The sequence below is a fragment of the Macaca nemestrina genome, chromosome 5, assembly GCF_043159975.1.
Source record: "Macaca nemestrina isolate mMacNem1 chromosome 5, mMacNem.hap1, whole genome shotgun sequence".
Classification (NCBI taxonomy): Eukaryota; Metazoa; Chordata; class Mammalia; order Primates; family Cercopithecidae; genus Macaca; species Macaca nemestrina.
In genome coordinates, this window is record NC_092129.1 from 147910237 (window position 1) to 147921969 (window position 11733).

General features: G+C 43.7%; 1 protein-coding gene across 9 annotated transcripts in view; it reads right to left on the minus strand.

Annotated features, from left to right (window-relative positions):
* The window catches only part of LOC105474491 (ankyrin repeat and sterile alpha motif domain containing 1A), a 196449-nt gene extending 184970 nt beyond the window's left edge, over positions 1–11479 (minus strand). For 2 of the 9 annotated variants that reach the window (XM_011729175.2, XM_011729176.2), the window contains exon 1: positions 11137–11425. In XM_011729175.2, coding sequence (XP_011727477.2) covers positions 11137–11327 — 191 coding nt within the window. In that variant the 5' untranslated portion in view covers positions 11328–11425. Of the gene's footprint in view, positions 1–11136 lie in introns of all 9 variants that reach the window. The other 7 variants (XM_011729178.2, XM_011729177.2, XM_011729182.3 and 4 more) reach the window with 6 other exon arrangements.
* Positions 11480–11733: the final 254 nt, after the last annotated feature.

Sequence of the window (11733 nt, forward strand, 5' to 3'; positions counted from 1 at the left end):
AGAAGGGTATAGCATGAAGTAAGTGGTATAAAAGCAACCATTAAACTTAAATAAATCCCTAATTAATCTTCCAGTAAAATTTTATCTAAGCATATAGTAAGTGGTGGCTTAAGTCTCATCCAAAGAGACTGATTCTCCAAGTGGCCTAATGTAGTGCTTTATAAGCAAAAGTTTTGGAATCACAGAGATGCCAGGCTCTGCACTCCTCTGTGTGGCCCTGGCTTAGTCACTTTAACCTCTCTCTTAACTTTTGCTTCTTCATCTGTAAAATGGAAATAACAACAATTGTCTTGCAGGCATGTTGTGAAGATAAACTGAGCAAATACATGTATGTAAAGTCCTTGGCACAGACAGAGCAAAGTATTAAGTGCTCAAGAAACGAAACCATCCCACCCATCCCAAATATACACACACACACACACACACACACCCCCACAATACTGTCGGTAGCAATACCTCTGAGCTACTGAGTTACTGACTTCAAATACTACAGCATGGGCTGGATTTTGCATTGAAGTTTGATCATGGCTGCAGGGCAACCTGAAGAAGCAAGAATCAGGTGGCTGGCCCCACTGAGGACAAAAGTCAATGCACAGACTCCATCAGGCTGGATCAGAGGAAGAGTGACGAGCATGATGTGGATAGTTATGAGCAAAGCCAGGACTGGGGCTCTTCCCCAGGCACAGCTAAGAGTTAAAGATCTAAAAACCACATCAGAAAGTCTGAGAACCTTTCAGACACTCAGGTAAACAGCCCTGAACTGATCTGTTTTGTAATCTTTTCTGGCCATTAGTCTTTTTGTAAATAGGTCTCAATTATAATTTAAAAGAAAAAATAAATTTGCGACCAGACTGGGCAACAGAGCAAGACCTCATCTCTACTTTACAAAATAACAAAGCTTTTTTTCTAATTACTTTTTTTTTTTTTTTTAATAATAGAAACTGGGTCTCACTATGTTGCTCAGGCTGCTCTCAAACTCCTGGGCTCAAATGATCCTCCGGCCTCAACCTCCCAAAGTGCTGGGATTATAGGTGTTAGCCACCATGCCAGGCCATAAAGCTGTTTTTATTTTATTCTGCTTGGAGCATATTGCTCTATGCATTTGTATTATTAATGGCCCTCTTCTAAACATTTGGTCTCTGAAAAAGAACCCGTAAAGCCCTAAGTTAACCATTAAAAGTCCTGGGCTTGCATAAAGTTTACTTTCTGAATATAAGTAGTATTTAGCAACCATAAATCAGTACATTACTTCCCAGTCAGAAGGACCCAGGAGATGTAAGGGGCTTCAGAATTATTATGAGTCCTCAAATTCAACAATATGTATGTTTCTTGTTGTTGATTTTGAGGTGTAATTTGAATATTCAGCTGTTGATTTCTGCAATGGCTGAATATTGAAACTACACCTACCATTCTACTGAATATATCAAATGTTATAAGCAGAATGTACACACTAACTTATCCACATGCGTGTTCATCACAGAGCTGTTCTAATAGCAGAAAACGAAAAACAAACTCATGTTCCATGTCAGGAAAGGGGTTAAATTAATTACAATTCATACACACCACGGATATCACATCCATTTAAAACGAGGTTGAGGAGGACAGAAAATATAGGAAAGTGGTTTCACAATATAGTTAGTGAAAACGTGAGACAAAGTATGCACAAAATAATGTCATTTCTGTTAAAAAAAAAAAAAAAAGTTTGCACAGAAAAAAAAAACAAGAATGTACACCAAAATTTCAAATTAATTTCTGTAGGAGGTAGAATTATAACTGATTTTATTTTCTTCTTTGTGCATTTGTCTTGCAATTTTTCTACCATAAAGGCAGAGGCTTACAGTCCCCCATCAACAATTCAGAAATCCAAAAAGCTCTGAAAATATATTTTCATAAGTTAGCAGCAAACTCATTTAACTGCAAAACCTGACCTACACTGATATGAAGCTGCTCCATACTTATCCTATTTAGTGAATATTTACAGGCTTTGCTGTAGAAATATAATGTTTCCAGGGTGCTGCCACAATCCCACTAGGGACTCAATATACAATATTGAGTCAGCACCCTGAAAACATATCTGGCCCCAAGGTTTCAAAGGATTGTGGACCTGGACTGCTTTGTAACTTTGCCACCACTGCCAATTTTCAGAGTAGGACAATGGACTCTTCATAGTTTAAAACGTTGGGAGCTTCTGCTATGAATTATTATAAATGTTAAAATGGCAACATCAATAAAAGATACGCCCTTAACAGGGTCCTCACTCTGATTCGTCAAGGGTGGAAAGCATCTGGCTCCCATCAGATGATTCTAGTAGCCGAGGTTTACCAAGTTCTTGCCATGTGCCAGGGATTATATGCCTTATATCCTTTAGCTTATTTAATGCTGCTTTAGAAGATAGGTACCATCCCAGGCCCATTATACATATGAAGACACAGAGGCTCAGAAAAGTGACTTAATTTGCCTAAGTCACAAGGCAGAGTTGGGTCAGAGCCTGATCCTTAGCCGCCATGGTATGTTCTCACCACTTAAGCAAGCCAGGAGGCAGTTCTGCTTCCTGGATCAGTGGTAATAATAGCACAAACAGATACAACTATCTTATTTCAAAGCAGAGACAACTGACTTGTTTTAAAAACTCTTTTTTGATTTGTAAACTAAACAAACTTGATCTACAAATTACTGAGAAAGGATAAATATGAAGCCATACAATATAATTTCTAGTATTACTACCATTAACTCTAACCACACCAAAGTTATGTGAAGATGTTCTATGAATGTAACATATTATACGATATAATTTTCCCTACCACAGAAAATCTCCCAATAATCCTTCGGAAATCAGTGTGGGAAATATTTTCTGAGAGCTCTCCAAAAAAGAGACCAAGTTCCTACCCACAGGAGAGCCTGATTCTTCTAAGAACAAACTCTCCACTGTCTACTTCTGGGGTTTCCTTAGTGTTTCTGGGCTACAAAATCCAGTAATTTACTTTCCCTAAGAAAGACTAGGGCAGAAATAGCCTGGACTTCCTTTCTGCAAACCAAAATTCACAGCTGTTTGGGGTGAACAATCCAATGTGGGAAAAAGAACCTCTTGAAGGGATTTTTCTGGCCAAGAATCCAACTTTCACTAGGACCATAACCTCCTATGACCCTTGAACATGCTGAAGCTACTAGATACAAGTCAAATTCTTCAGATCACAAGCTTGTTTCATTGTTTCCTGTCTCTAATTTTTGCAACTAAGAGAGTAAAAACTGAACTTCAGTTGGAGGATGTGAAAAAGGGAGACCACTGACTTTAAATCTTAAACTTTGTAGTAAATTTTTTTTTCACGGCAGCCTCAACCTTCCACCTTCTGGGCTCTAGCAATTCTCCCACCTCTGTGTGTCTGCCTCCTGAGTAGCTGGGACCACACGTGCATGCCATCACACTCAGCTAATTTTTTATTTTCATTTTTTTTTTGAGACGGAGTTTTGCTCTTTTTTGCCCAGGCTGGACTGCAGTGGCACGATCTCAGCTCATGCAACCTCCGCCTCCCAGGTTCAAACAATTATCCTGCCTCAGCCTCCCAAGTAGATGGGATTACAGACGCAGGCCACCACATGCAGCTAATCTTGTATTTTTAATAGAGACGGGGTTTTACCATATTGGCCAGGCTGGTCTTAAACTCCTGACCTCAGGTGATCCACCCGCCTCAGGCTCCCAAAGTGCTGGGATTACAGGTGTGAGCCACTGCGCCTGGCCTAATTTTTTTATTTTTTGTAGAAACGAGGTCTTGCCATGTTGCCCAGGCTGGGAAAATTATCTTTAATTCTAAGTAAATGCCTTATTCAGTTTAAGATTAGGCACCTTCTAGATTTTTACATATAAAGTAACTACCACAGAAGTCATTTCTAGGCATGTTACCTTTTTTTGTTTCTTTTTGTTTTTCAACAGGGGAACCACACTCTGCTTTAGAGAAAGCAAAAAATGTAAGTACAGCAATTCCAAAATGCAGGAACAGGGCTGCCATCCGAACAAAATCACATTTAAAGGGAGTATTTTAAGACATTCTTGGGCGGGCGTGGGGGTTCACACCTGTAGTAATTCCAGCACTTTGGGAGGCCGAGGCAGGCGGATCACTTGAGGTCAGGAGCTCGAGACTAGCCTGGCCAACATAGTGAAACCCCGTCTCTACTAAAATACAAATATTAGCCAGGTGCAGTGGTGCATGCCTGTAATCACAGCTACTCAGGAGGCTGAGGCACAAGAATTGCTTGAACCTGGGAGGCAGAGGTTGCAGTGAGCTGAGATTGCATCACTGCACTGCAGTCTGGATGAAGGAGTGAGACACTGTCTCAGAGGGGGAAAAAAAAAAAAAAAGGCCAGGCACGGTGGTTAACGCCTGTAATCCTAGCACTTTGGGAGGCCGAGGAGGGTAGATTGCCTGAGCTCAGGAGTTCGAGACCAGCCTGGGCAACACGGTGAAATCCCGTCCCTACTAAAATACAAAAATTTAGCCGGGGGTGGTAGCATGCGCCTGTAATCCCAGCTACTCAGGAGGCTGAGACAGGAGAATCCCTTGAACCCGGGAGGCGCAGGTTGCAATAAGCCGAGATCGCACCATTGCACTCCAGCCTGGGCGACAGAGAGAGACTCTGTCTCAAAAAAAAAAAAAAAAAAAGAAAGAAAGAAAAGAAAAAAAAAGACATTCTTGAAAAACTATTTTTAATTAATTTAGTTTAGTGGAAGACCCAGAAAACTGTTATGCTAGTGGATAGTTGCATTTTATCTTGTTTTTGCATTCTCTTAGAAGAGCAGGAACTTATACAAATCCACAAGATCTGTTTCCAGGCCCTTCCATTCTACAGTCCTTACATGCTCAGTGTTGCCCTCTGCCTTAAGATGTTAAAATCGGCCGGGCGCAGTGGCTCAAGCCTGTAATCCCAGCACTTTGGGAGGCCGAGACGGGCGAATCACGAGGTCAGGAGATCGAGACCATCCTGGCTAACACGGTGAAATCCCGTCTCTACTAAAAAATACAAAAAAAAAAACTAGCCGGGCGAGGTGGCGGGCGCCTGTAGTCCCAGCTACTTGAGAGGCTGAGGCAGGAGAATGGCGTGAACCCAGGAGGCGGAGCTTGCAGTGAGCTGAGATCCGGCCACTGCACTCCAGCCTGGGCGACAGAGCAAGACTCCGTCTCAAAAAAAAAAAGATGTTAAAATCATTTTGCTCAAAATAGGCACTTTCGAAAGAAATCTGACACAGTAGTGGGCAAAAGTAAAAAGGTCAGCATGAGAAAAGGCTGTCATGCCATTATAATCTCCAAGCTTCAGATCCATTCTGGGAACGAATAAAGGACCATTTCAATAGAATGGTTATGCTAATCACTGTTTAAAAAATAATAACAATAACAAGAGGAAGAAGTCTAGTCTGGCATGGTGGCATATGCCTGCAGTCCCAGTAGCTTAGGAGGATGAGGCAGGGGGATCAATTGAGCCCAGGAGTTTAAGGTCAGCCTAGACAACATTAGCAAGACTCCTGTCTCAAAAATTTTTTTAATTAAAAAAACAAAAATCAAAGTCCTTAAATAAGTATTAGGAAGCTTTCTTTAAAACAATGAATTACTTGTCATATTTTCTGACATTTGGGAGAATCTATTATTATCCTCCAAATGAGATCCATTTTTCAAAATTTTTCATGCTTCATTCCTTATTTCAGAACATTTTCACATCTTGGGAAATTCATATATGTTTTGGAATAGTTTTCTTTTTTCTTTTTCTTTTTTTCCCCCCAACAAAATGGCAGCATAAAAATTAGTTTACAGCCACATTCATTGCTACTATCTATAAATTTTCAGATTCTCCAATAAGTCCCCTTGGCTTCCTCTTTTCTTATTCACCCTTCTCATGCTTAAGAAATTAAGCATAAAATATTCCTAAACCATGACACAATCTCCTCAACCGTGATCTTTGGTTTAGTTTCTCTGTGCTTCTGAACCCTAAGAAGTACATTTCACTTTACTTTTCCATTCATATACTTCAGTATTTAGTTCATAATTCAATTTACAGTTTGAAGCTATTGTGACTGGTTTTCTTTTTTCTTCTTCTTTTTTTTTTTTTTGCAGGGGGTGGTGGTGGGGGAATGTGGTCTGGCTCTGTCACCCAGGCTGGAATGCAGTGGAACAATCTTGGCTCACTGCAGCCTCAACCTCCCAGATTTAAGCAATTCTCCCACATCAGCCTCCCGAGTAGCTGGGACTACAGGTGCACACCATCACGCCCGGCTAATGTTTGTATTTTTTGTAGAGATCAGGTTTTAGCACGTTGCCTAGGCTGGTTTCAAATTCCTAGGCTCAAGTGATCCACCTGCCTCAGCCTCCCAAAGTGTTGGGATTACAGAGGCAAGCCACTGTGCCCTGCCATGATTGGTTTTAACATTTCCTTTTCTCAGATCTTTTTGGCCTTTTAGTTGACAGAATTTACTTTTAACCAAATCTTACTATATTCTTATACAGGAGTTTCCTTCTTGAAAATCAGTGTTTCACTATAACTCTAAACATAGCAAACTCTCTGTTACATGAGAATTTGAGTGCCTGCTACGTCCCCAGAGCTAAAAAATACTGTAAGTTAAGAAGTTTGATAGAATGCCTGTCCCAAACTCCCAAGGTATAGACCAAAGGCATGCATCCATTAAACAATCAGAAAATGAGTTAGTATTATATAAAGTATAATCCATGCAATCCAGAGCCTCTGTAAGCCTAGACATTTTCGATAACTGTGCTTTCTAGATAATCTATTGCTTATCCTTTTAAGTAACAAAAATTATATTTAAACCATTTTGGATAGAAAACTATGTATTTTTCTTCTTTCACTAACAAGATATATTGAACATAATTTAATCTTTATTTGATGGTTAACAGTCATAATAAACATAAATCATAGCACAAAGATACAGTAAACTGATGCTTGGGGCTTACATAGGTATATAGGGCTATATACACTTATGTTAATAGCTTCAAACAGCCAGGAAGTAGGATAAATTATGCTAAATTTGTATGCTTTCTCTGTTTCCTTTTTGTTGACCTGTGACACAGACATAGCATACTACTATAAACTCTATCAGGGAACAGAACATGTATGAAGAGAGGGGCTAATTCTGATAGTGCACCTACAATGTCCCAGGTCTCAGACATATTTTGCAGTGCATCTAGCAATCACTTGGTCTGGCACAAAGTACATCATAGGTAAACATTGGGTATATAAATGATTCCTCTCCCTTATTTACTCTTTCTAATCTGCCATGCTTGGAAAACAGATCCCCAAGCATGAAAAAACACCATTTAAAATGTGTCAGGCAGGGCGCTGTGGCTCACACCTGTAATCCCAGCACTTTGGGAGGCTGAGGCAGGAAGACCGTTTGAGCCCAGGAGTTCGAGACTAGCCTGGGCAACATAGTGAGACCCCAGCTCTACAAAAATAAAAATAATGTGTCTGGCATGGTACTTTGCACAGAACAGGTGCAACACAGCAAAACTCTATGTGCTAAACTGAGGATGACTAAGATTGAGGACTTAGAATATGCCAGGAATTATGGTAAGTCCCTTACACGCATTATCTAAGATGATACCTATAAGGCAGATAGTATTATCCCCATTTTACAGATGCAGAAATTGAGTATCAAAGTGGTTAACTTGAATAATGTCAAGCAGCTGGTCAGTGGTGGCAGTGGAATGTGAATCCAGGAAGTCTGACACAAGAACAAGTGGTCTTAAATATAATGCTATACTGTCTCTGAATAAATATCCAGTAAATAAGGAAGGCTGGAAGAACACAAAGTTTAAACAACATTTTTTTCTAGTAGAAAGTCTTTGCTGACTTTCTGGTTCTCAGGTATAGTATCAATCAGTGACGGTTACTACATGTAAACATTATTCTGACAGGCCAAAGCAATCAACTGTGAAAGCTAGGCAAGCAAAGTACACTACAGATGATGTGCTCCAAAGACGTGGAAGCCTGAGAGATCTGTGTGTATTAGGGTCATCAGGAAGGGCTTTAAGAAGTTAAAACCTAAGCCCAAGCTGTGTAGAGGAAAAGGGATGGGTAAGAGAAGAGGGGCATTTTGTAGCTTAAGAATAAACACAAAGCCTTTGTGGAATATGGGGTGGGGGAACATAAACAGGTGAATACACAAACACATATGTGGTTTGGAACAATTATTCCACTGCAACTGTAAGCTCCTATTCCTGCCAGCTTTACTTCATTACTCAAACACCTGCACAAAAGCAAGTTACAGTTGGCAGTACAAGTAGGAGTAGAATATGGCAGCTAATACAAAGGCCAAATCTGAAGCTATGATTCCACAACTCTCATTAAATAATCCAGGGTCTTTAGGGGAGAGAGGGTTGGGGGTAGACTTTACTATGTCCAAATCTAAAAAGGGAAGACATACTGACCTAGGCACCGTCTCATTTGCTCAGAAATCTTTCACTAGCTTTAATCAGAGTCACCTCTAATTAGTGTAACTAGTGCCTCCAGATCCTCCCTGCCCCTAGGAGTCACAGGAATGAGAGGCTGGGAAGCTCTTAGGCATTTACCCTCTCTACAAAAGACATGGAAGAAAGTCAAGGGGAGCCAGCTCTCTAACTCTGGGGAACAGAGAGTTAACACCCACACTTTATGGCAGAGACGGGACACATCAGCAAGAGGCCCAAAGTAGAAGCATTGTGCTCAACAGGTTTCCTAGTATTGCTTAACTATATTAACTATATGGCAGTTAAATCCTCAGCAGAATTTCAACAGTCTCTGAGTGAGCACGCTAAGAATAACTTGACCTGAGGCTGGGCACAGTGGTTCATGCCTGTAATCCCAGCAGTTTAGGAGGCCGAGGCGGGCGGATCACGAGGTCAAGAAATTGAGATCAGCCTGGCTAACATGGTGAAACTCCATCTCTACAAAAAATACAAAAATTAGCTGGGTGTGGTGGAGCGTGCCTGTAGTCCCAGCTACTTGGGAGGTTGAGGCAGGAGAATCGCTTGAACCCAGGAAGGCAGAGGTTGCAGTGAGCTGAGATAGTGCCATTGCACTCCAGACTGTGAACAAAGCGAGACTCCGTCTCCAGAAAAAAAAAAAAGAATAATTTGACCTGTACTTGAAGGTGGGAGATATGAGAAACTTCTCACTTTAGCAGGATATGCTGAGGGTTAAGATATCTCTGGAAAATCTCCAAATGCTATGTCATCAACTCATTAAAGACAGAGGCATCTCCAAACCTGTACAGTCTTGTCGCCTTTCAGACATCAGAACTGCAGAGTGGCAAATCCAGGTGAGATCCAAAACCCAATTCATGCATTCACTGTACATTTATTGAACACCTGTAAGTTGTCAGGCACTGATCTAGGGACTGAGAATATAAACATGATATATGGAAGTATACCCATCCATTATTATTTACCTTTATTATGCCCAACCTCTCAAGGGTCCAGGCAGGAAGTTCTTCTGTTGCCTCAGGAGCACCAAATAAGTTTCCGTTCTCATTTCTGTGCCTCTGATCATGGGATACCCACCTGGAACATGCCCATAATAACTCACCTACCCAAATCCTCACATCCTTCAAGACCAGCTTAAGTCTCCCTCCTTTTGGAAGCCCTGACCTCCACTCCATCCCTAAATGATGTCTGTTCTCTGACCTGCTAGCAATTACAGTGAGTGATACCATCCACCATCCATTTATTTAGAAATTTATTGTCCTCCAATTGATACTTTTATTTCTTCAACAAATCTTAAGTACCTACTTATACTGCTTTTAAAATCTTCCTGTAAAGACCTGGGTTGGTACTCAGTGCTTAATATCTATTAACAACAATTTATTAGCGCCTTAGGCTTCTGTGGTCCAAGCTCACTCAAACTGAAGTTACATAAAGTAATGGGGAACAAAAGCTAACGAAGCCATTTCTAAATGAACTTCCACTTCTTAAAAACCTCAAAAGAACAAGGAAGGAAAAAGAAATCAGGCTATGAAAGCGCTGCTGAACCAACACATTTAACTCACACTGACAAAGCACCTCCAATCCCCCTTCGAAGCCACACAAAACTGATCTTTTCCCCTCGGTCCTCACAGTTCCAGATTGAAGCGTTTAACAACAGACCTTGGAAAAGTTTACAGCATTCCTCGGTTTCCTAAACAAGTGTCTCTGCCTTTATTTCTAGATGAATAAACCCCCGGATGAATCCTGCATATGCCACTTAGACTAATTCAATACGGTTCACTACAAGGAACTACAATTTGAACTTCAAGCACAAGAGAGGCTAAAAGACGAACATCTTGAAAATGATAAATCCAGAGGCAATTTTAATATAAACAAAAGTGAGGGGGCGTGCGCGGTGGCTCACGCTTGTAATCCCAGCACTTTGGGAGGCCGAGGCGGGCGGATCGTGAGATCAAGAGCTCGACACCAGCCTGGCCAACATGGTGAAACCCCGTCTCTACTAAAACACAAAAACTAGCCGGGTGTCGTGGCGGGCGCCTGTAATCCCAGCTACTCGAGAGGCAGCCGCAGGAGAATCGCTTGAACCCGGGGGGTGGAGGTTGCAGTGAGCCGAGATCGCGCCACTGCACTCCAGCCTGGGTGATAGAACAAGTCTCCGTCTCGGGCGGGGGGGGGGGCGGGGGCGGGAAAAGCGAGGTCCTGCGTAGCCTGGTGGAAGGTTCCAAGTTCCTAAGAGAAAAAAATCAATAGAATTTCCTCCAGAGGAGCCTCGAGATTCTACAAGGCGTGGGAGTTTCTGCAGGAGGTGAGGGAGAGCATATGTATATATATGATATACATATTTGCTCCAAATTGGCTTTTGTGGGCTACGACAGCTGGCACCCTGTAGCGAGCGAGGGTGAAGCCCGGCTGTGCCATGCGGCGGAGGCTGCCACCTGGGCACTCCCACCATTCTTCGCAGCCGGCTCAGAACGGGAGACCAGGCGAGCCCGGAGCAGCGTGGACTCGGACCCGCGCGCCCTCCGGTATCCTGGCCCGTGCGCCGCCTGCCTCGCCCCGGGCACGCCACAAGCCCACCCCGCCCGAGTCTCAGGACCCCCGATCTCTCTGGAGACCCAAGAGACGGGTGGGGGAGAAGGGGTCTGCAGGCAGCGGCCCGGCCCCGGCGCGTACCCACCTGAGCAGACTGGAGAGGGGGTGGCTGGAAGAGCCGAGGCCGCCGCCGCCGCCGCCGCCGCCCCCAGAGCCGCCGCCGCCGCCGCCGCCGCCCCCAAAGCCAGAGGAGAGCCGCTTCCCGGACAGCAGCTTCTCCACCGCCGGGAGGTGCCCGGTGCGGGCCGCCTCCAGCAGCTCCTGCTCCTTCCCCATCCCCAGGGCCGCCACCCGCTGGACCCCCCTCCCCGGGGCTGCAGCCGAGCCTGCTCGGGCTCCCAAACTTTCCGTCTCCGGGCAACGCACCCCCCAAACCGGCTGGGGACACCACCCCCCCTCCCTGCCTTTTCTCCACGAGCGCGTCACTTCCGGGATCCGGCGTCACGCGTCACCGCGCCCCCGCGCCCCGCCCCCTAGCTCACCTAGCTGGGCGGGGCTCCGCGGACCAGCGCAGGTGGATTTTGCTGTGCCGAGACAGGCCTCACGGGTTATGGGGACAGCGCCTTGTGGGTCCCCATTATATAGGTGGAAAGGGACAAACAGGCCCACCTGTACGCGCCTCCCGAAGTGCGCTCCTTCCCCAAACGTTTTGGGAGCTCCTGGGACAGGAAATACGGCAATT